This window comes from Eretmochelys imbricata, chromosome 1 (genome assembly GCF_965152235.1).
Source record: "Eretmochelys imbricata isolate rEreImb1 chromosome 1, rEreImb1.hap1, whole genome shotgun sequence".
Lineage (NCBI taxonomy): Eukaryota > Metazoa > Chordata > Testudines > Cheloniidae > Eretmochelys > Eretmochelys imbricata.
In genome coordinates this window covers 319,059,280-319,083,147 of record NC_135572.1, presented here as the reverse complement: position 1 = coordinate 319,083,147, position 23,868 = coordinate 319,059,280, and the positions used below count along the sequence as shown (strand labels likewise).

Below are 23,868 nucleotides of genomic sequence, written 5' to 3'. Positions count from 1 at the left end.
GGTTATCACAGCGGAGTCCACAAGCCATAAAGAAATAAAAAGACATAAACCTAATTGCATCTTCCCAGACATTTCCTGATCTACTTACATATCTGAGATTTCAAATGAGTAGTTTTAGGTATGATATCGAGGATTTTTCATACCTAGCCCCAAGTTTCTTACAGCATACTTGCTCCCTGTTTGCCTCTCCCCGAGAACAACAGACAGAGAAAGGGGAAGTTTTTTTCTCAATTTTAAAAAGTTCTATCCTTCCCAATGGCTTTTTTGGTCAGGTGCACACTCCCTTCCTTTTACCTGTGCATAACAGGGAGACTTTTTAACTCTTTATAGGTAAAGCAAGTAGAGAACAACTACTAAGAGGGATTTTATAGCTAACTGGCTCGCTGGGTGTTCATAGAAGGGAGCCCGCCTTTCATTTATCACAGATTGTAATTAACTCTTCAGTTGCTTTCTCCCTCCCCCTCCCCCCCCAATCTTTAATCAGTTTCTGCTCTTTTACACTGGTAGCTCCATTAGATTCAATGGAGCTATGGATTTAGACTGATGTTACTGGCAACAGACAAAATTTTGTCTATCTTTTTTAACAACTTGTACACAGGTTATCCTTTACTTGTAATTTTAAATAAATCCCCAAATTAAAATATGAGTGGAAAATCTGTTTCTTCAGGTACTTTTAGGGACATTTCCAGTACCTTTATAAAGCATAGTTTTAGTGGTTGCTGGTGATTAAAATGTGCATTTATAACATTTCGTGTTGCCCCATAAAACTTGCCATCTTGCTCCTGAAAAGTGACATTATTACCATAATAAAATACAGCCTATGTTATAACTTTGTCTTTGTTTTGTCTAAATGAAACACTATTGCTGCTTTGGCAGAAATAAAGCTGTACAACATGTTCTGAATCACTGTTCTATTTGAAATATGTTGAAGATTAGGGGTAGTTGGATTTATTTTAATAATTACTTTTTTAGACAAAAAAAGAAGAAAAATTATTTGGATTTAATGTGGAGACTTCTATTTCGGTTACTGGTCAGTTGCCGAATGTTGTTTATTTCTTAAAGTGTCTGTAATAGATGGCTATTGATAGGTAGTCTATACTTCATTTAGCTTTTGTGCCTCCTCCTTTTGTGACAGCTGTTTCCACTGCCTAACACTGTCTTCTAATATTTAACCCACACTTCCCGTGATGCAATACAAGACCACTATGACTCTTTCTGTCCTGGCTGGCTGGTAATAACATACCTGTCATCTTGGTAATGCTCCTTTTGTGTTTTTATAGAAGGTTGTCTTTCTCCCTCTCTACTGCAACCATGTTTTCTCCATACTGAACATACCCAGTTCTCTTACAGATAGATAGATAGATATTTATTTTTCAAACCTTATGTTTTTCTTCCCCCTGAACCATTCTCCATATTGTTCTAATTTTAAAATGGGCATTGCACTAAACCTGCCAAATGTGGAGGAATGCACTCAGTTGACTTACATGTTCTGTTAATTAACCTTTTTATGGTAAAATCCCTTTTTTGCCCCATTCATTCATTCTAAGCAGATGTCCAGTATAACTAGAATTGGAATGCAATGATGTAATTCTGTGCTTCCATTTGACTTCAGTGTAAACGGAGTTTGATTGTTAGTAGGTTACCCTGTACAGCCAAAAAGTATTTGCAGCGTTCACACAATGGTGTGATTCAACTCTACAAACCCCGGGTTTGGATGATACCACTATTCTGATCAGTTCTCCACATCTTAAATACCATTTATACAGAGGATTATTTATTCCCATATGAATTTCTGTATTTTTGTCTCTTGACTCTAATTTCACATGCATCTCAATACTTTCCTCCAGAATATTTGCAATCCATTGTATCTTCTGATTATTTTGCATCACCTCTTTAGCCACTTTTTTTACCTCTGTGAATTAGCCCTTCATTTGCCCTTAACTAGCAAAACCTATCATTGTGGTACCTACTTTAAGTACATGGCCTACATTTCTGAGGTACTCGTTAGCATCTGTGTAGCAACTACTGACAACAACTCTTGCAGAAATGTTGTTGAGAGTTGCTTATGTGTCTGTCCACTTGAATCTTTCTCAGAAATCAAATTTATTTTTAATGCCTACATATTTTTATCTCCTGGTTTGTAACTCTCAGTTAATTATTTTGTTATGCTCATCTGTCTAAATATTATTTCCTATATTCTGAGAGGCTATTGTTTTCCTGCCTTCTCTGGTTTACTTGCTTTAGTTAACTTCTCACCGGATATGTGCTGCTTTTCTCCGAGTGGAAAGTCCAAGAACATATATATGAAAAGCAGTGATTATTTTAGTTTTGGTCACCTATTAGCCACTTGCTTTCTTCCTTTCTCGTTGCTTTAGTCTAGATGATTAAATTGCTCAATGTCAAACACCCTCTTAGAACTGACACCTTTTGGTTAAAATTCACTTACTTGCTCTCATATCTTCTTAACCTTGATCACCAAATTACTCTAAACCTCCCCCCACAATCTGTTTGTCAAACCACAATAACATTAATTCATGCTGGACACTCCAGAGCAAAAGCTGGCTTTGAAGCTTCTACCAGTTATTTCTATTGCAGTGACCCAGAGTTGCTCATAGCTTTATTTTGGAGTTTTTTGTTAATCAATTTTTTTTCGTCTCTTCTTTCATTTCAGGGAACAGTTATTCTCTCCTACCCTTTAACTAAACTTGGAAATGGAACAGAATTTTTCAAGATTGTACTTCAAGGTATTCCCATTTAAACATACAATTCTTTACTTCTGTTGAAATTACTAATGCATCTCTTAAAATTTTGCTATATCAGTATTAATAAACCTTGGAAAAGAGCTGTTTTGTTGTGTTCAGCACTTGTATACATTCCCTCAGAATATGGTATTTTAAATTTACATGCCACTGAGTCATTTGAAGCAACGTGACCATAGTGCTTCAACAGACTTCTTGTAGTTATGCAACCTTGTAATCTGTTGTTATAGATTGTTCCAGCAATATATTACTTTTATGTACTGTCTTAATGCTGCATTTCTTCAGTTTGTACCCACTTGAAAAACTGAAGAGCAACTGTATCAAATTCAGTAGTAATCACCATGGTTGATATATGGAAATAAAGCATTTATTGTGGCCATTGTGCTGACAGAAGATATAATGTATAACATATTGAGTCCTATTCCAGGTTGAACAGATTAAAGCTATATCTTTAACTAATTGACTTGGGTTTTAAAAAAAGAGACATTTAGTAGTCAAGACTAAACTGCACAGCTAGAAGCTGAAACAAAAGATGAGGAAGGGAAAGATTGCCAGTGAGATTCAAAACAACTGCTGAGAAGCCCAGTTCCTGTGGAGAAAGAATGCAGATGGTGTTCCTAGATACTGCTCGGGGCACTAACTCTTGTATTGGACTCTGGCAATACAGTGTCTAAGGGCTTGTCTACACTGGCAGTTTACAGCGCTGCAACTTTCTCGCTCAGGGGTGTGAAAAAACACACCCCGAGTGCAGCAAGTTTCAGTGCTGTAAAGCACCAATGTAGACAGTGCACCAGCACTGGGAGCCATGCCCCTCATGGAGGTGGGTTTTTTAGAGCGCGGGGAGAGCTTTCTCCCAACGCTGCGCCGCGACCAAACAAGACCACACAAGTGCTGCCGTGGCAGTGCTTAAGCGTTGCCAGTGTAGACTAGCCTTCAGTTTTGAAGTCCCTCTTCTGGCCCAGAAGAAAATATTTTATTTCTGTCTTCCTCCTTCCCACTTTACTTCTGCTCACCCCCATCCTGTCCTCCACTAGAGGATCTCTGCTACTTGACTCCTCTCTCTCTCCTGGTTGTTGTATGAGGGTAGGGGTGCTAGTCTATTACTATACCTCTCCAGCCTCAAGGGTTATTTTGTGGTTCTTGTCCTCTACTCTCTAGTTACGTTTACACTACACATCACTTTCAGCAGCGTGTTGTGTACACGTAGCTACATGCCAGCGTGAAAAGCACATTGTGTCCACACTGCGGTGTGCAGCTAGATGATCCAATGAAAAGTTCTGGCAGAGGGGAGGCAGCAGAGAAAGGCTCTATCAGTGGGGAAGCAACAGGACACCGCGCTGACAAAAATAGCAGTGTAGATGGGGAGGCACAGCTTGGGTGAGTAGAGAGCCTTGTTGGGTGTGTACTTGAGTATATACCCACACCCTTCAAGCATGTCTTTATTCTACTTGCCTAAGCCATGCCTCACCATTTACCCTGCTGTTTGTACCTGTGCTACAGGGTCTACATGAGTATGTGCACTATACACCCCTGAAAAGCATGCAGTGTAGATGAAACTTATCTGCAGTGCTGATGCTCCTAGCACACAGAGGTGGGCAAACTATGGCCCGTGGGCCACATCCAGCCCACGGGACTGTCCTGCCTGGCCCCTGAGCTCCTGGCCGGGAGGCTTACCCCCGGCCCCTCCCCCCTCCCAGACAGCCATGCCACCACGCGGGCGGTGCTCTGGCCTGCCACTCCTATCGGGCAGCGTGGCTGGGTCTGGCATGGTAAGGGAGCGGGGGGGTTGAATAAGGGGCAGAGGGTCCCAAGGGACAGTCAGGGAGCCGGGGGGGAGGGGAGGGAGGTTGGATGGGGGGGTCCTGGGGGGTGGTTGGGGCGGAGGTTCTTGGGGGGAGGGTCAGAGCACGGGGAACAAGGGCGGTTTGATATGGCGTGGGAGTCCCAGGGGCCTGTTAGGGGGTGGGGATGTGGATAGGGGTTGTGGCAGTCAGGGGACTGTGGAGTGGGGGGGAGTTGGATAGGGGGTGGGTTGGGGCGGATAGGGGGTGGGGGGCTCCTGTGAGGGGGCAGTCAGGGGTCAAGGAGAAGGGGGGGTTGGATGGGTCAGGGGTTCTGAGGGGAGTGGGAAGTGGGAGGGGGTGGATAGGGAACGGGGGCTAGGCTGTTTGGGGAGGCACAGCCTTCCCTACCTGGTCCTCCATACAGTTGCGCAACCCCGATGTGGCCCTCAGGCCAAAAAGTTTGCCCACGCCGTCCTAGCAGCAGCAGGTGAATTTGATGCAGTCATTGTCAGTTTCACTGCTACCTACTCAGGTCTGAATAGACCTGAAACTTCCCCAGAGTTTTGTTAATTGCACTCTGCTGCGAGTCAGGTTATCTATGAGCCTCAGCAGGGGCGCTGGAGTTCTTTACAGTTCCAAAAAAATGACTGTATCGATTCACACATGGATGGTCATTTCTGTAACCATAACAGCTAGAATATGTTTTAAAATGAAAGCTTAATTATAGCAGATATTCAAACCTAGGTCTCCCAGGTCCCCGGGGAAAACTTCTTGGTACTTACAAGTGCATGAAGGGACTTTTTTCAAGTTGCAGTGGGGGAGGTTTAGATTGGATATTAGGAAAAACTTTTTCACTATGAGGGTGGTGAAACACTGGAATGCGTTACCTAGGGAGGTGGTAGAATCTCCTTCCTTAGAGGTTTTTAAGGTCAGGCTTGACAAAGCCCTGGCTGGGATGATTTAACTGGGAATTGGTCCTGCTTCGAGCAGGGGGTTGGACTAGATGACCTTCTGGGGTCCCTGCCAACCCTGATATTCTATGATATGATTCTATGATAAGTCATGGATTATCTCCATATAAAATAGTTATACAATATATTCTTTGCTAATACAGAGAATTAAATATAACTTAGTAGTGTATTCTATCTGTAACATCATCCAAAGTGGGAGCTTTGTCACTTCTATGTTTAATATACATTGTTTCTCTGTACATGCACATTTTAAATTGTGATCAAACACATGAAAAGTATTCTATTTCATATAGACAGTATTGTTTGTATAGCTGCTTTTCTGGGCCTTTTAAAATATTTTGCATGTATATATCAGTTTTCGTTATTCAAATAAAAATGTGTTTTGCATTGTATAGAATGTTTTTGTAGAGACTTTTCTGTCACCGTTTTGGTATAAAAGGATTTGTAGTAATCTGGATTGTTTATGCTTCTTGTTATAGAGTCAGAGAATTCATGTTCAAAGACCAGCACCGTCAATGTTTTATTCTTTGGAAGGTTGGCAGACGATTGTGGAAAAGTTGTACATCAAGGGGTAAAAATTTTTATTTCTTCGTCTTTCTGAGTGGCTTTTCTAAAGATGTAGCTTAATTTACTATTCTATCTAATTTTTATGGCTGTCATTTAAAATAGATTTTAAGCGACATATTGAGTCGTTATTAGAAATATTAACTAGAAAGGAAAATATAGTTTTGATTATGTTAATTTCTTATTAACCCAAAAAGTAAACTAAGAAATTGATTATTTTATATTATCAGAATACCGTCCTTTTTACCTAGCAAATGAATGTGGATGAATATTGGTGAATGGTGACTGAGGCTGCCCAGTTATGAATATAAGTAACATTTATGTTGTAGTTTGACGTAGACAGTAGATTAATCACTGAGTTGATTTAAATGACACTATCAAGCAAAAAATGTTTTGAAAATGCCTAAAATTGTGTAACTTTTACTATTTATGCAGTATAATTGGTGTACCTTACTCTTTGTGGATAATGAATCTAGCAGTAGAATATACATACAATATAATACTAATGCCTATCTCTTGTATATAAAACCACATATGGCACTTCCTTCACTGGCTGGCTGCTGTCTTCATAATGCAGCAGAGTTACAGGTTTGGTTTAATATACCAGTGAGATGCATGTTAAGTCAAATCAGCACAAGAGGCTGGTTGTTATGGGCCTAAAGAAGGAAAATAAAACAATTTTAAACAACGAATGTGCTAAATATTGGTTAGCTTGGATGATGATGACACTTTAGTAAACTGATGTGCAGATCAGTAGTTAAACTAAAAAAAGGAAGGCCAGAAAAAAGTGAATCCGGTACATAGCTGTGTTTTAATGATTCAACATTTTTGAAGTAAACAATTTGAAGCAAAAATCAGTGTGAATTTAGTGTGAAAAGACCAATGGCTTGGGTAATGTACTTGGCAAGCTTCTTTGCACAACTGTCACTACATTTTACCACTGTACTAACCTATGGGGTACACGGATGCGCGCACACAACTGACCACCTTTCAGGGCAGGTCTGGAAATGGGCAGCTTCAGCCTGAGTTGCTCTGTATTTGTGGAGTGTATGAAATGCATATGTATTGGGCTAGCTCTGCTCTTTTAAAGACCAACCAGCTTTTTTTTTTTTTTTTTTAACTCCGAGCCAAGTTATGACTTAAACTTGGCTCTCAGTAGAAAAAAAAAAAATAGACTTATACTTCTCAAGAGGAGCTTTAATACAAAACCATATCAGCTTCAAAGATTCATTCATCAGACCATGAGGAAGGTGGGATGGAAGCTGCTGGTTTCCAGGGCTACACTGAGAGCTTTAAAATCCTTGAGATTTAAGAGATGGGCAAACTACGGCCTGCGGGCCACATCCAGCCTGCCAGACTGTCCTACCCGGCCCTTGAGCTCCCGGATGGGGAGGCTAGCCCCCGGCCCTTTCTGTGCTGCCCTCCTCCCATGTAGGTATGCTGCCACGCAGACAGCGCAGCTTGCACCTGCCCACCTACTAGGCTTTCCAATAAGCCAGTCCTGCCACTCTGAGCAGCATGGTAAGGGGGGTGGGGGGGAGGTTAGATAAGGTGCAGGAGTTTCCGGGGGGCAGTCCAGGACAGGGAGAAGGGGGCGGTTGGATGGGGCGGAGGTTGTGGGGGAGGGCAGTCAGAGGACAGGGAACGGGGGCATTGGATAGGTGTGGGAGTCCCAGGAGGCCTGTCAGGGGGCGGGGGGTGTGGATAGGGGTCGGGGCAGTCAGGGGACAGGGGGTGGTTGGATGGGGGAGGGCCTGGGGCGGTGGTTGGGGAGGGGGGCCTGGGAGAGGGTGGTCAGGGGACAAGGAGCAGTGGGAGTTGGCTGGGTCGGAGGTTCTGAGGGGGACAGTCGGGGGTGGTAAGTGGGAGGGGGCTGATGGGGAGGCACAGCTTTCCCTACCCAGCCCTTCATACAGTTTTGCACCCCCGATGTAGTCTCTATGAGACTAGCTTAAAAAAAACAATTATAATCATCTAGTCTTATTGCATCTGTAACACAGGTCAAAGAGGCTTAGCGGTAATTTCTGAATCAAACCCATAATTCTGTTTCAGCTATAGCATGTTTTTAGAAAGATATCCAGTCTTGATTTAAAGATTTCAGGTGATGGGGAATCTTCTACATCTCTAAGTAAGTTATTAGTTACCCTCACTGTTAAAAACTTGTGCCATATTTCTAGTCTGAACTTGTCTAGCTGCTATTTCCAACCTTTAGATCTTGTTATGCTTTTGTCCGTTAAAGTGCTGTCTACTGTCAGAAATCTCATTCCCATTTAAGTGCTGGCAGACCATGATTGAATTTCCTCTTAACCTTCTCTTGGATAACTAAATAGACTGAGCTGCTTTTATGTTGCTTAAAGGCATGTTTTCCAAGGTAGACCAGTTTTTCAGCAGCCCCTTTTTGTGAAATTGAGCTTGTGTATATTAATTTGGCCTTTAAGCTGATGAAGGGTCCTTTTGAGCCATTTGGTACATATAGCTCAAGGAGGGTACATGGGAGGTCATTTCAGACTTTGGTAAAGACTTTGGGTCACAGGGTGAGCTTTGTTCCATGTGACTTATTTCTGTGGGTTCTGATGTAACTCAGAGTCTTGTCTAATTGTTTCTCAGATTGAATCCTTCACTGTTGTAGACTGGCATGCCTAGAGCTTAAAGATCACGTCAAGTCTCATGCAGTTTGGGGCAGAGTAGCTTTTGCTGACAGCCTCAAATCTCTGCAGCAGATTTGCAAAGCAACTACATGGTAGTTTATACGAAGATTGTCAAAGTCATGTGACGTCAAGAAACAAATCCAGGTTCAGATAGTCTTGTTCCAGAGCTGATTCCCCACGTCACCAGTGGCTGAGTCCTCTGAAAATTAAAGATCTGGTGGTTTTTGCCCTTCCTGGCAGAAATACAAGCTGCAAAATAAGCAGCAAAATGAGGCCCTATGCAGTAATTAGAAGATCAGAGAGCGGAGCAGCAAACAGCAGCCATTGAACAGCCAATTTCAAATGTCCAGAGTGCACCAGCATCAGTGTTCAAACCTCTGTTGTGACTTGGAACTTCATTATACTTACACCACTTCTAAAATGTGGTGTTGGGTTGTGGTTTTTTTTAATTGTTCAGTGATAATCTGAGTGGATGAATTTGAGTTCTGGAAAGAAAGGAGCTGTGACTCAGCAGGGTTTAATTAAAAAGCAAGATTATTATTCTCGATACACAAGCCCCCCTCCTGATAAGATACAGAAGGCAATAAAGATCAAAACGAAAGGAAAATACTTTGATAGCAACAGTTCCTTTCCAAGATCCTGATCTGAAATACTTTTTGGACTGCAGTAATCCGTAGACATCTCCAGCAGAGTCTGTTCTGGGAGACAAAGGTCAATATGAGTTAGAGTATGTCTACACTACGAAATTAGGTCGAATTTATAGAAGTCGTCGTTTTTTAGAAATCGGTTTTATATATTCGAGTGTGTGTGTCCCCACAGAAAATGCTCTGAGTGCATTAACTCGGCGGAGTGCTTCCACAGTACCGAGACTAGAGTCGACTTCCGGAGCATTGCACTGTGGGTAGCTATACCACAGTTCCCGCAGTCTCTGCTGCCCGTTGGAATTCTGGGCGGAGATCCCAATGCCTGATGGGACTAAAACATTGTCGTGGGTGGTTCTGGGTACATATTGTCAGGCCCCCGTTCCTTCCCTCCCTCCCTCCGTGAAAGCAAGGGCAGACAATCGTTTCGCGCCTTTTTTCCTGAGTTACCTGTGCAGACCCCTTACCATGGCAAGCATGGAGTCCACTCAGCTCACTGTCACCGTATGTCTCCTGGGTGCTGGCAGACGCGTTACTGCATTGCTACACAGCAGCAGCAACCCATTGCCTTGTGGCAGCAGACGGTGCAATAGGACTGGTAGCCGTCATCGTCATGTCCGAGGTGCTCCTGGTCGCCTGTGTGAGGTTGATCAGGAGCGCCTGGGCAGACATGGGCGCAGGGACTAAATTTGGAGTGACTTGATCAAGTCATTCTCTTTAGTCCTGCAGTCAGTCCTATTGAACCATCTTATGGTGAGCAGGCAGGCGATACGGATTGCCAGCAGTCCTATTGTACCATCTTCTGCCGAGCAGCCATGAGCTGTGGATGGCATGCAGTCCTTCTGCACCGTCTGCTGCTAGCCAAAGATGTAAAAAATAGATGGAGTGGATCAAAACAAGAAATAGACCAGATTTGTTTTGTACTCATTTGCAAACCCGCCCCCTGTCTAGGGGACTCATTCCTCTAGGTCACACTGCAGTCACTCACAGAGAAGGTGCAGCGAGGTAAATCTAGCCATGTATCAATCAGAGGCCAGTAAGAACAATAACTTAGGTGCACCATTTCTTATTGGAACCCTCCGGGAAGTCCTGCCTGAAATACTCCTTGATGTAAAGCCACCCCCTTTGTTGATTTTAGCTCCCTGAAGCCAACCCTGTAAGCCATGTCGTCAGTCGCCCCTCCCTCCGTCAGAGCAACGGCAGCCAATCGTTCCGCACCTTTTTTCTGTGCGGACGCCATACCAAGGCAAGCATGGAGGCCGTTCAGTTCACTTTGGCAATTAGGAGCACATTAAACACCACACGCATTATCCAGCAGTATATGCAGCACCAGAACCTGGCAGAGCGATACCAGGCGAGGAGGCGACGTCAGCGCGGTCATGTGAGTGGTCAGGACATGGACAACAGATTTCTCTGAAAGCATGGGCCCTGCCAATGCATGCATCATGGTGCTAATGGGGCAGGTTCATGCTGTGGAACACCGATTCTGGGCTCGGGAAACAAGCACAGACTGGTGGGACTGCATAGTGTTGCAGGTCTGGGACGATTCCCAGTGGCTGCGAAACTTTTGCATGCGTAAGGGCACTTTCATGGAACTTTGTGACTTGCTTTCCCCTGCCCTGAAGCGCATGAATACCAAGATGAGAGCACCCCTCACAGCTGAGAAGCGAGTGGCGATAGCCCTGTGGAAGCTTGCAACGCTAGACAGCCACTGGTCAGTTGGGAATCAGTTTTTAGTGGGCAAATCTACTGTGGTGGCTGCTGTGATGCAAGTAGCCCATGCAATCAAAGATCTGCTGATATCAAGCGTAGTGACCCTGGGAAACGTGCAGGTCATAGTGGATGGCTTTGCTGCAATGGGATTCCCTAACTGTGGTGGGGCCATAGACGGAACCCATATGCCTATCTTGGCACTGGAGCACCAAGCCGGCGAGTACATAAACCGCAAGGGGTACTTTTCAATAGTGCTGCAAGCTCTGGTGGATCAAAAGGGACGTTTCACCAACATCAACGTGGGATGGCCGGGAAAGGTACATGACGCTCGTATCTTCAGGAACTCTGGTCTGTTTCAAAAGCTGCAGGAAGGGACTTTATTCCCAGACCAGAAAATAACAGTTGGGGATGTTGAAATGCCTATAGTTATCCTTGGGGACCCAGCCTACCCCTTAATGCCATGGCTCATGAAGCTGTACACAGGCAGCCTGGACAGTAGTCAGGAGCTGTTCAACAACAGGCTGAGCAAGTGCAGAATGGTGGTAAAATGTGCATTTGGACGTTTAAAGGCGTGCTGGCGCAGTTTACTGACTCGCTTAGACCTCAGCGAAACCAATATTCCCACTGTTATTACTGCTTGCTTTGTGCTCCACAATATCTGTGAGAGTAAGGGGGAGACGTTTATGGCGGGGTGGGAGGTTGAGGCAAATCGCCTGGCTGCTGGTTACGCGCAGCCAGACACCAGAGTGGTTAGAAGAGCACAGGAGGGCGCGGTACGCATCAGAGAAGCTTTGAAAACCAGTTTCATGGCTGGCCAGGCTACGGTGTTAAAGTTCTGTTTGTTTCTCCTTGATGAAACCCCCCGTCCCTTGGTTCATTCTACTTCCCTGTAAGCTAACCACCTTCCTCTCCTCCCTTCGATCACCGCTTGCAGAGGCAATAAAGTCATTGTTGCTTCACATTCATGCATTCTTTATTCATTCATCACACAAATAGGGGGACGACTACCAAGGTAGCCCAGGAGGGGTGGTGGAGGAGGGAAGGAAAATGCCCCACAGCACTTTAAAAGTTTACAACTTTAAAATTTATTGAATGCCAGCCTTCTGTTTTTTGTGCAATCCTCTGTGGTGGAGTGGCTGGTTGGCCGGTGGCCCCCCCACCGCGTTCTTGGGCATCTGGGTGTGGAGGCTATGGAACTTGGGGAGGAGGGTGGTTGGTTACACAGGAGCTGTAGTGGCAGTCTGTGCTCCAGCTGCCTTTGCTGCAGCTCAACCATACACTGGAGCATACTTGTTTGATCGTCCAGCAGCCTCAGCATTGAATCCTGCCTCCTGTCATCACGCTTCCGCCACATTTGAGCTTCAGCCCTCTCTTCAGCCCGCCACTTACTCTCTTCATCCTGCCACCTCTCCTCCCGGTCATTTTGTGCTTTCCTGCACTCTGACATTATTTGCCTCCACGCATTCGTCTGTGCTCTGTCAGTGTGGGAGGACACCATGAGCTCAGAAAACATTTCATCATGAGTGCGTTTTTTTTTTCTTTCTAATCTTCACTAGCCTCTGGGAAGGAGAAGATCCTGTGATCATTGAAACACATGCAGCTGGTGGAGGAAAAAAAAAGGGACAGCGGTATTTAAAAAGACACATTTCATAAAACAGTGGCTACACTCTTTAATGTTAACAGCAAGGTTTACCCTGACATACATAGCACGTGTGTTTTCGTTACAAGGTCGCATTTTGCCTCCCCCCACCGCGTGGCTACCCCCTCAACCCTCTCCATGGCGAACAGCAGGGAACATTTCTGTTCAGCCACAGGCAAACAGCCCAGCAGGAATGGGCTCCTCTGAGTGTCCCCTGAAGAAAAGCACCCTATTTCAACCAGGTGACCATGAATGATATCTCACTCTCCTGAGGAAAACACAGAGAGATAAAGAACGGATGTTGTTTGAATGCCAGCAAACATACACTGCAATGCTTTGTTGTACACTGATTCCCGAGTACGTGTTACTGGCCTGGAGCGGTAAAGCGTCCTACCATGAAGGACACAATAAGGCTGCCCTCCCCAGAAACCTTTTGCAAAGGCTTTGGGAGTACATCCAGGAGAGCCAGGAATGCCAGGGCAAATTCATCCTTTCACATGCTTGCTTTTAAACCATGTATAGTATTTTAAAAGGTACACTCACCGGAGGTCTCTTCTCCGCCTGCCGGGTCCAGGAGGCAGCCTTGGGTGGGTTCGGAGGGTACTGGCTCCAGGTCCAGGGTGAGAAACAGTTCCTGGCTGTCGGGAAAACCGGTTTCTCCGCTTGCTTGCTGTGAGCTGTCTACAGCCGCCTCCTCCTCCTCATCATCTTCTTCGTCCCCAAAAACTGCTTCCGTGTTGCCTCCATCTCCATTGAAGGAGTCAAACAACACGGCTGGGGTAGTGATGGCTGACCCCCTAAAATGGCATGCAGCTCATCATAGAAGCAGCATGTTTGGGGCTCTGACCCGGAGCGGCCGTTGGCTTCTGTGGTTTTCTGGTAGGCTTGCGTCAGCTCCTTAAGTTTCACATGGCACTGCTGCGGGTCCCTGTTATGGCCTCTGTCCTTCATGCGCTTGGAGATTTTGACAAAGGTTTTGGCATTTCGAAAACTGGAACAGAGTTCTGATAGCACGGATTCCTCTCCCCATACAGTGATTAGATCCCCTACCTCCCGTTCAGTCCATGCTGGAGCTCTTCTGCGATTCTAGGACTCCATCATGGTCACCTGCAGCTTGCCACGCTGGCCAAACAGGAAATGAGATTCAAAAGTTCACGGTTCTTTTTCTGTCTACCTGGTCAGTGCATCTGAGTTGAGACTGCTGTCCAGAGCGGTCACAATGGAGCTCTCTGGGATAGCTCCCGGAGGCCAATACCATCGAATTGTGTCCACAATACCCCAAATTCGACCCGGCAAGGCCGATTTAAGCTTGTCAGGGGTGGAGTAAGGAAATCGATTTTAAGAGCCCTTTAAGTCTGAATTAAGGGCTTCATCGTGTGGACGGGTGCAGGTTTACATCGATTTAATGCTGCTAAATTTGACCTAAAGTCCTAGTGTTGACGAGGGCTTAGATACCCCTTGAGGTCTTGCTTCCTTAAAAGCACAGTACTAAATTCTCACTCAACTTTTGTTCGTGTTTGTATCATCACTGTACTACGGTACTATGAAGCTCCTATTAATGAATTATTTTAAAAAGAAATAGAAAATGGTAGCTGGCCAGTAGAGAAACACAGTCAGTTCAAGAAGGTTGAATGCTTTAGCACTGCTTGACACTTAGCCCTGGTCTACACTACGAGTTTAGGTCGAATTTAGTAGCATTAGATTGATTTAACCCTGCAGCAGTCCACACAACGAAGCCATTTTTGTCAACTTAATGGGCTCTTAAAATCGATTTCTGTACTCCTCCCCGAGGAGGTGATTAACACTGAAATCAACATTGCCGGGTCGAATTTGGGTTAGTGTGGACTCAATTCGACGGTATTGGGCTCCGGGAGCAATCCACGCTGCTCCATTGTGACCTCTCTGGACAGCACTCTCAACTCAATGCACTGGCCAGGTACACAGGAAAAGCCCCGCAAACTCTTGAATTTTATTTCGTGTTTGGCCACTGTGGCGTGACCACGCAGAGCTCATCAGCAGAGGTGACCATGATGGAGTCCCAGAATCACAAAAGAGCTCCAGCATGGACTGAACGGGAGGTACGGGATCTGATCGCTCTATGGGGAGAGGAATCCGTGCTATCAGAACTCCGTTCCAGTTTTCAAAATGCCAAAACCTTTGTCAAAATCTCCAAGGGCATGAAGGACAGAGGCTGTCACAGTGACCCGCAGCAGTGCCGTGCGAAACTTAAGGAGCTGAGGCAAGCCTACCAAAAAACCCAAGAGGCAAACACTCACTCGGGATCAGAGCCCCAGACATGCTGCTTCTATGATGAGCTGCATGGAATTCTAGGGTGTGCCCCTACAACTACCTCACACCTGTATGTGGACTCCTGCAAGGGAGTCTCACGCAACAGGGATGAGGATTTTGGGGATGAGGAAGATAACATACACCAGGCAGGCAGAGAAACCGTTCTCCCCGACAGCCAGGAATTGTTTATCACCCTGGAACCAATACCCTCCCAACCTGGGCTCCCGGTCCTTGAAGGTGGAGAAGGCATCTCTGGTGAGTGTACCTTTGTAAATATAATACATGGTTTAAAAGCAAGCGTGTTTAATAATTAATTTGCCCTGAAGAATTGGGATGCGTTCGCGGCAAGTACAGCTACTGGAAAAGTCTGTTAACGTGTCTGGGGATGGGACGGAAATCCTCCAGGGACATCTCAGTGAAGCTGTCCTGGAGGTACTCCCAAAGCCTTTGCAAAAGGTTTCTGGGGAGGGCAGCCTTATTGCATCCTCCCTGGTAGGACCCTTTACCGCTTCAGGCCAGTAACATGTAGTTTGGAATCACTGCATAAGAAAGCATGGCAGCGTGTGGTCCCGCTGTTTGCTGGCATTCAAGCAACATCCATTCTTTCTCTCTCTATGTTGTCCTTAGAAGAGTGATATCATTCGTAGTCACCTGGTTGAAATGGGGAATTTTATTAAGGGGACATCAGAGGTGGCCGTTTGCCTGTGGCTGAAAAGAAATCATCCCTGCTGTTAGCCACACGGTGGGGGGAAGGGTGAAGCAATCATCGCAGAAAGTTGGGGCGGGGTTTAGTTGGGTTTGTGCTGCACGTTAACCTGAAAACATCAGCCGCTCCTTTTAAATGGCCAGTGTGTCTTTTTCAATTTTAATCTCCCTTTTTTTCCTCCCGCAGCTGCAAATGTTTCAACGCTGCGACTAGCATCTCCATCCCAGAGGCTAGGGCAGATAAGAAGGCGAAAAAAACACACTCGCAATGAAATGTTCTTTGAGCTCATGCAGTCCACCCAAACTGAAAGAGCCCAGCAGAATGCGTGGAGGTAGACAACGGCAGAGTCCAGGAAAGCGAGGACAGATGGAGCAACAGGAGAGGTGGCGGGATCAAGAGGAAAGGTGGCGGCAGCATGATGAAAGGAGGCGGGATGCAATGCTTACGCTACCGGAGAATCAAACTGATATGCTCTGGCGTATGGTTGAGGTGCAGGAAAGGCACAGACCGCCACTGCAACCCCTGTGTGACCAACTGCCCTCCTCCCCAAGTTCCGTAGACTCCTCACCCAGACACCCAAGAACACTCCTGACTACTGTTCAGGGTGCCTATGTATGGCTTCATGAGCCATGGCATTAAGGGGTAGGCTGGGTCCCCAAGGATAACTATAGACATTTCAACATCTCCAACAGTTACTTTCCAGACCAGAAAATAAGTCCCTTGCTGTAGCTGTTCATACCAACCACAGTTCCTGAAGATGCGAGCATCCTGTACCTTTCCCAGCCATCCCACTTTGATGTTGGTGAAACGTCCCTTGTGATCCTATAGTGCTTGCAACACCATTGAAAAGTACCCCTTTCGGTTTATGTACTGGTTGCCTTGGTGATCCGGTCCCAAGATAGGGATATGCATTGCGTCTGTTGCCCCACCACAGTTAGGGAATCCCATTGCAGCAAAGCCATCCACTATGAGCTGCACGTTTCCCAGAGTCACTACCCTTGATAGCAGCAGCTCAGTGATTGTGTCGGCTACGTGGATCACAGCAGCCCCCGCAGTAGATTTGCCCAATCACTCCAAATTGATTCCTGATTGACCGGTAGCTGTCTGGCATTGCAAGCTGCCAGAGGACTATCGCCACTTGCTTGTGAACCGTGAGGGCTGCTCTCATCTTGGTATTCTTGCGCTTCAGGGCAGGGGAAAGCAAGTCACAAAGTTCCATGAAAGTGCCCTTTAGCATGCGAAAGTTTTGCAGCCACTGGGAATCATCCCAGACCTGCAACACTGTGTGGTCCCACCAGTCTGTCCTTGTTTCCTGGGCCCAGAATCTGCATTCCATGGCATGAGCCTGCCTTATTGCCACCAGCATGGCCAAAGTGCCGGGGCCTGTGCTTTGAGAGAAGTCTGTGTCCATGTCCTCATCGCTCTCTCCACTGCGCTGCCATCGCCTCCTCACCTGCTTTTGCAGGTTCTGGTTCTGCATATAATGCATGTTATGTGCGTGGTGTTTACAATGCTCATAACCGCTTCAGTGATCTGAGCGGGCTCCATGCTTGCCGTGGTATGGCGTCTGCAGAAGAGCAAAGTTGCAGGGGAAGCAGTGGTTGGATGACCAGTTTTGCAGACCTACTGCACTGTCTGCTGCCAGGACACAACATCTGAGTGGACTGCACGCTTGCCGGGGTATGGCAAGACAGGAGCAGCCGAGCAGAGTGGCAGCAGAAGCAGCCCTGCGAGACTACCAGAAGGGCAGAGTGGCAGCGGAAGTAGTGGATGATGATGGTCATATAGAGGATCTGCAAGGTGGATTCATAGCATCAGGAGAGCAGAGTTGCAGCGGAAGTGGTGGATGATGACAATGGTTTGCAAACCTACTGCACCGTCTGCTGAAAGCAGTATGGCACCTGCACGGGAAAAAAGGTGCAAAACGATTGTCTGCCGTTGCTTTCACGGAGGGAGGGGCGACTGATGACATGTACCCAAAAACACCCGCGACAATGTTTTTGCCCCATCAGGCATTGGGAGCTCAACCCGGAATTCCAGTGGGCGGCGGAGACTACAGGAACTGTGGGATAGCTACCCACAGTGCAACTCTCCAAAAGTCAACACTAGCCTCAGTACTGTGGACGCACTCTGCCGACTTAATGCACTTAGTGGGGACACACACAATCGGCTGTATAAAATCGCTTTCTAAAAAATCAACGTCTATAAATTCAACCTAATTTCATACTGTAGACGTACCCTCACAGTTACAAACTCTGCACTTCTAGGCATTCTTAAACCTGGCTTTCCTTTGGCAGCTTTAGCTAACACAAGGGAAGAAGTGGTGATAACAGATCACTCCCTTTTCACTGGCTCCCAACTATAGTGCTCTCCATGTCTGCCATAAGTTGGTGGCATTCATTAACCTTCCAGAAATGGTTAGGTATTTCTATTCTTTCTCTCTCTCCTTTCTAACTCGGGATGCGTTTTCTATTTTCACTGTTTTAAAAATAGTCTGCTGAATCTAGTGATTTCTGTATACACAGTGTATTCATATGACCTGAAAATCCCACATGATTGATGTAAAGAATTTGATTGTCCACCCAATTGCGATAAAAGTAGTTTTTTAAAAGTCCTCTTATCTATAGGGCATTGTAAATCATCACTGTGAAACTGATCGTTTCTATTTTCAAAACTAATGTTATATAGCAGTTCACATCTTTAAAACACTATACACACATTGCCTAACTCTTCATAACGCCTCCTTAAGTTGTGTACATATTAACCCCATTTTTTACATATAGAAACAGTCACATAGGCTGTAACTTCCCAAAGGTCCTACCGTAAATCAGTGGGAGAGCTGAGAAAAAATCTCTGCTTTCTATAACCTATATCAGCGGTTCTCAAACTTTAGAAACCTGAGGACCCCCATTTTGATTTAAAATTTTTTGCAGACCCCCAAAGTCCCTGCTCAGCCCTATGCCCCACCCCATCCCCCAACGCCTCACCCCACCTTTTCCTTTCCCCATTCCACCCCTGCCCCTCCTCTTTCTGCCCCTCCCCTGACCGTGCCCCATTCCCACTCCTCTGCCTCCCTCCCAGCACCTCATGCATGCTACTGAACAGCTGTTCCCTGGTGGCATTGGGAGGAGGGGAAGGAGTTGATCAACGGAGCACCTGGAGTACCCTTGTGGACCCCAGTTTGAGAAATGCTGCCCTAAATCATGTTGTCTTTTATAATACAGTACTGACAGATTTCTTTTTCTTCACTTAAATTGTGCATTACTGACAATGATTTAATGTTCACAGTAAAAATTCAATTTATTAATTGGTCACTGAGTGACTATTTGAACCTGTACAATGGTAAAGTTTCTTTCCAGTGCAAGACAAGTCCAGTCAGCTATCCAGAACTTTAATCCTGAGTCAACAATGAAGTTCCAGAATCACTTTTGTGCAGCCAGTAATCTGGTAAAATGCTGAAACAGGAATAATATATACAGGGGCATAGCTTTTTGGTTTAGGGTTGATTTCACTATTGGGGGAACAATGTAAACAGCATCAGCAGCAGTAAGAGCAATGATGCACAACATACAACACCTGGTATCGGCAAAACAGCTCAATTTAGCAATGCTTGTATATGTTAGGGTCTCTTTCAGTTGTTTTGTTTTAGTATATACACACTGGGTAAGTGTAAGGCAACATTAATATATGTCATCAGTGTAGAGGCAAGGAATGCTACATTATCTAATCATTTTGACCTATTTTAATTTATTTAGGTTTGAGTGGGTTTTACATTTTGTGTGACTTATACAATACCTTTAGGCAGCAAAACACATATTTTGTTTCCATTTATGATGCTGTGTAAAACTCCCCATCCCCTGGAATTTTATTTAAGCTGTCTGTTCTCACCTCTGTGTTTTAGGGAAAAATTTTTAGCAAATCCTTCAATGACCAAATATACCCCAAACATTTAAGCTTGCAGTCTTTTTTCTGCAGAAAACATTAAGATTTAGGATCTTAAATAATTTAGAATAGCATTGTGAGAGACTGCTGAATTAGCAAAAAGCATTCATAGTGCAGTATTTGGCTAAAAATGGTCAGCTTTAATCAGAAAGCTCTTTTATCTGTTGTAATCAAACAAACACATGAATAAAAGACATGCAGTAAAAGCTTATGGGAGTGCTGTTGATACAAGGTGAAATAGAAAGCAGAAGGCTGTTAATCTAAAATGTTTATAGCCTGACAGGAGTCCATCAGTCTGAAGGTACTTGTGGGATATGGACCACGCTGGAGGCAGCTCTGCTGAAAAGTACTGGTGCCAAAACTGGCCTATTGTAAAGGAGCTTTAAACTGCCCTATATTTGTTCAGCAAGGTGTCTTGTTGCTTCTTTGAGGAGTGTCCCTGTGGGTGCTCCACTTTAGGTGTTTGTGCGCCTCTGCGCTTCTAGGCAGAGATTTGTAGTAGCAGTGCCCTGGTTGTCGGGCGCACGTGCGGCAGCCGCCTTGCGCCGCTCCGAGTGGCTACCCAGCGTGTGCAGCCATCCACCCTCCAGTTCCTTCTCTATCGCCGTTGGCTTTGGTCAGAACAGCAGCATCCTCAAAACCTTGCTGTTCCTTTAGTTCAACCCTCATAGTTTTATCCTTCTTTACTTGCTGTTCCTTTAGTTCAACCTCATAGTTTTATCCTTCTTTATCAATTCTTCCTCTATTGAAACCAAGCCAAAACCAAAACACAACAACAACAAAAACCTTAAAACAAGGGTGGGCAAACTACAGCCCGCAAGCCGCACCAGGTTGCTCAGCCCCGCTTCGGCACCAGGCCTGCTTTGGCTCCTACACGCTCCAATGGGAGCTGCAGGGGATGGGGCAGTGTAGGAGCCAAAGCCGCGTAGGAGCTGGAGAAGGGTCATGTCTCTGCTTCTGGAAGCATCTCCCCACTCCTGATCCTCCATCCACTCTCCTAGCTACTCAATCCCAGCCCAAAGCATCCGCTTGCACCCCAAACCTCTCATACCAGCCCCACCCCAGAGCCCACACCCCCAGCCGGAATCTGCACCCCTTCCCGCACCCCTGCCCCAGCCCTTATCCCCCTCCCACCCTCTGAACCCCTTAGTCCCAGCACAGAGCACCCTCCTACACCCCAAACTCCTCATCCCAAGCCCCACCCCAGAGCCCTTACCCCCTTCCACTCCCCAACCCCTTTTTGTGAGCATTCATGGCCCATCATACAATTTTGTGAGCATTCATGGCCCGTCATACGATTTCTATTCCCCGATGTTTGCCCACCCGTTCCCTAAAACCTTTTTCGTTTTTTCTCTCCTGAGGCAGCCATCCACCTCACAGCCCAGAGGCACTTGGAAGGGCCTATTCCCATTCCTTCTTTGTGAATAGCCTCTCTGACATGCTTGGTTCTCCAGGTTTTAAATGCTGTCTGACATGTAGACTGTCAATACCAGTCTCAGACAGTCACTCGCAGTGTGTCTGTTGTCTGGGAGAGACATACATTGCACAGAAGTGCCACCACTGCAAAAAGCTGACAGAGGGGACTAGAAAAGCTAGGGATCTCCAATTAAAACTTATAATGCTGGAGAAATCCCGTCGATCTGCTTCAGATCCTGAGCGCGGGAGCTCTCCCCACCAGCACTCACCCGTGGTGGCATCAAACATGGGATCCTCTTCAAAAACAGCTACGAAGGACCCAGTCCTGCAGAAAGCCACAAAAAGCTGTCTCAGTCCTCACCTCAGTGAGAATCGTCTCAGAAAAGGCAATCTCCGACTGCCAAATCTACCCCGGTACTGTCGGCACCCAGAGCCATGGACCAAAAGGCACCGGGACAGCTTGAGGAGCAAAAAAAAACCCCCCCCATGGTCTAGCTCTAAGGACCCAGGCGCAGCTGGGGCAGCCGTCCCCTGTCCTGGACCTAGCCCTGGCCCGGATCTGCTGGGGCTGGGGGAGGGACACCTATCCTGCAGCCCCAGCCTTGGAGCTTCTGGGGTGGTGAGAGACGCCTCTCCCCTACAACCCAGGTGCTGCTACGCGGGGAGAGAGCTGGGGGGAGTCCTCTCTCACCACCGTAGCCCCAGAGCACCCTCCTGCACCTCAAAGCCCATACCCCCAGCTGGAGCCCTCACACCCCTGCACCCCAACCCTCTGCCCCAGCCCTGAGCTCTGTCCCACACTGAACCCCTCAGCCCCACCTCCACTGCATGAACCTCCTGTGTTCTTTACTGAGGGCAAGTCAACACTACTGCTTAAGTCAATCTAACTTATATCACCCAGGTGTGAAAAAGACCCTCCCCCTTGAGTGATGCAAGTTGCAGTGACCTTAGCACTGTCTACGCTGGTGCTATGTTGACGGGAAATGCTCTCCCACCGACAAGCTTTTGCTTCTCGCAGAGGTGGAGTAATTATGTTGACGGGAGATTGCTCTCCTATTAGCATAGAGCATCTTCACCAGCTGTAGAGCGATGTTACGCTTCTAGTGTAGATCTGCCCTCAGTGTACACAGGTCTTCGCACACTCACTTGTGCACCTGCTACCTATCAAACCAATTTGGGAGCTACCCAGGAAATCAGGAAAGAGCCATTACAGGTTTTGTGTCTGAGAGAAATGAATATTCTCAGATATAATCAGCATGTATATTCCAATATATTTTAACAAGTATTATGTGGGGGGGCAGGGGAAGCTAAAAGGAGAGTGATCTCTTTATTTCATTTTAGGACTCCTAAAGGTTGTTCCAGCAAAAGAGGCAATCTGCACAGCACATGGTTGATAGCTAGTCTCTTTGAAAGGCTTAGAAAGTGTCATACTAAGTGGGTTTTTTTGCGTCAGTTAAGGGATCTTTGCTATCCTAATAAAGGTCTTTTGACGTTTTTAAAATCCAGGTGAGATTTTTTTCCAAGACTTCTATTCTTTGACTGTTGTGCCAAAACAAGATGTAAAGGAAATGCTTCCAAACAGTAGCTTTCCCAAATACCTAATAGTATTTCAGCTAAATATATAGCTTCCAAGTTTTGCTCTGTACCATACATCAGGGGTATTCAACATCTTTCTGAGCTCCCCCTTTCCCCCCAACTCCACGGTCCACCTGTGCCACAATAACTGATTTTCTGTATATAAAAGCCAGAGCCAGCATTAGGGGGTAGCAAACAGGGCAAATGCCTGGGGACCCATGCTACAGGGGCCACCATGAAGCAACATTGCTTAGGCTTTGGCTTGAGCACAAGTGGTGGGGCTTCAGCTTTCGACTCTGGTCCCCAGCGAGTCTAATGCTGGCCCTGATTAACGGCCCCCCAGAAAGCCCCAGACCACTGGTTGAGAACCACTGTCATATGTGTGACAGTCCATGCAAATTGTGTAATGAGGTAATTTGCATATTTGTGCATAATTTGCATATAAGCATGTCAGTGACAGATTCAAGGAGTTCAATTTATTTAGCTTGGCACACACAATGTAAAGGGGTGATTTGATCAGTATAAAACATACACTTTGGTTCAAACAGAAATTAATTTAGGGAAGTTCTCCGACCTGTGATATATGCTGGAGGTCAGGCAATCATAGTCACTTTCGAATCTATGAAATATAAGCTTATGGTTAGAGCCCTGCACAATACAAAATTCATATCCGCAGATATCCGTGGAGCTGCAGGGCTCTAGCAACAACAAGCAAGACCAGCAGAGCCATGATAGTATTGTTTTTTCCATTTCTAATTACATTGGCCGCGTTTCAATAATATAGTATTGAGGGCCATGTAAATACCTAAATAGCTGAACCAAAAATCATATCCCAGACCATAGAATCATAAGACTGGAAGGGACCTCGAGGGGTCATCTAGGCCAGTCCCCTACACTCATGACAGAACTAAATATTACCTAGACCATCCCTAACAGGTGTTTGTCTAACCTGCTCTTAAAAATCTCCAATGATGGAGATTCCACAACCTCCCTAGGCAGTTTATTCTAGTGTTTAACCACCCTGACAGGAAGTTTTTCTTAATGTCCAGCCTAAACCTCCCTTGCTGCAATTTAATCCCATTGCGTCTTGTCCTTTCCACAGAGGTTAAGAAAAACCATTTTTCTCCCTCCTCCGTGTAACAGCCTTTTGTGTACTTGAAAACTGTTATGTCCCCTCAGTCTTCTCTTTTCCAGACTAAATAAACCCATTTTTTTCACTCT

At 45.9% G+C, this 23,868-nt stretch overlaps 1 protein-coding gene across 3 annotated transcripts in view; it reads left to right on the top strand.

Moving 5' to 3' along the window:
- POT1 (protection of telomeres 1) overlaps positions 1-23,868 on the top strand; it is a 137,299-nt gene that overhangs the window by 12,255 nt on the left and 101,176 nt on the right. For all 3 annotated transcript variants that reach the window (XM_077834557.1, XM_077834547.1, XM_077834561.1), the window contains exons 3-4: positions 2,672-2,744; positions 5,994-6,085. In XM_077834557.1, the coding sequence (XP_077690683.1) occupies positions 2,672-2,744; positions 5,994-6,085 (165 nt within the window). The remainder of the gene's footprint in view (positions 1-2,671; positions 2,745-5,993; positions 6,086-23,868) is intronic.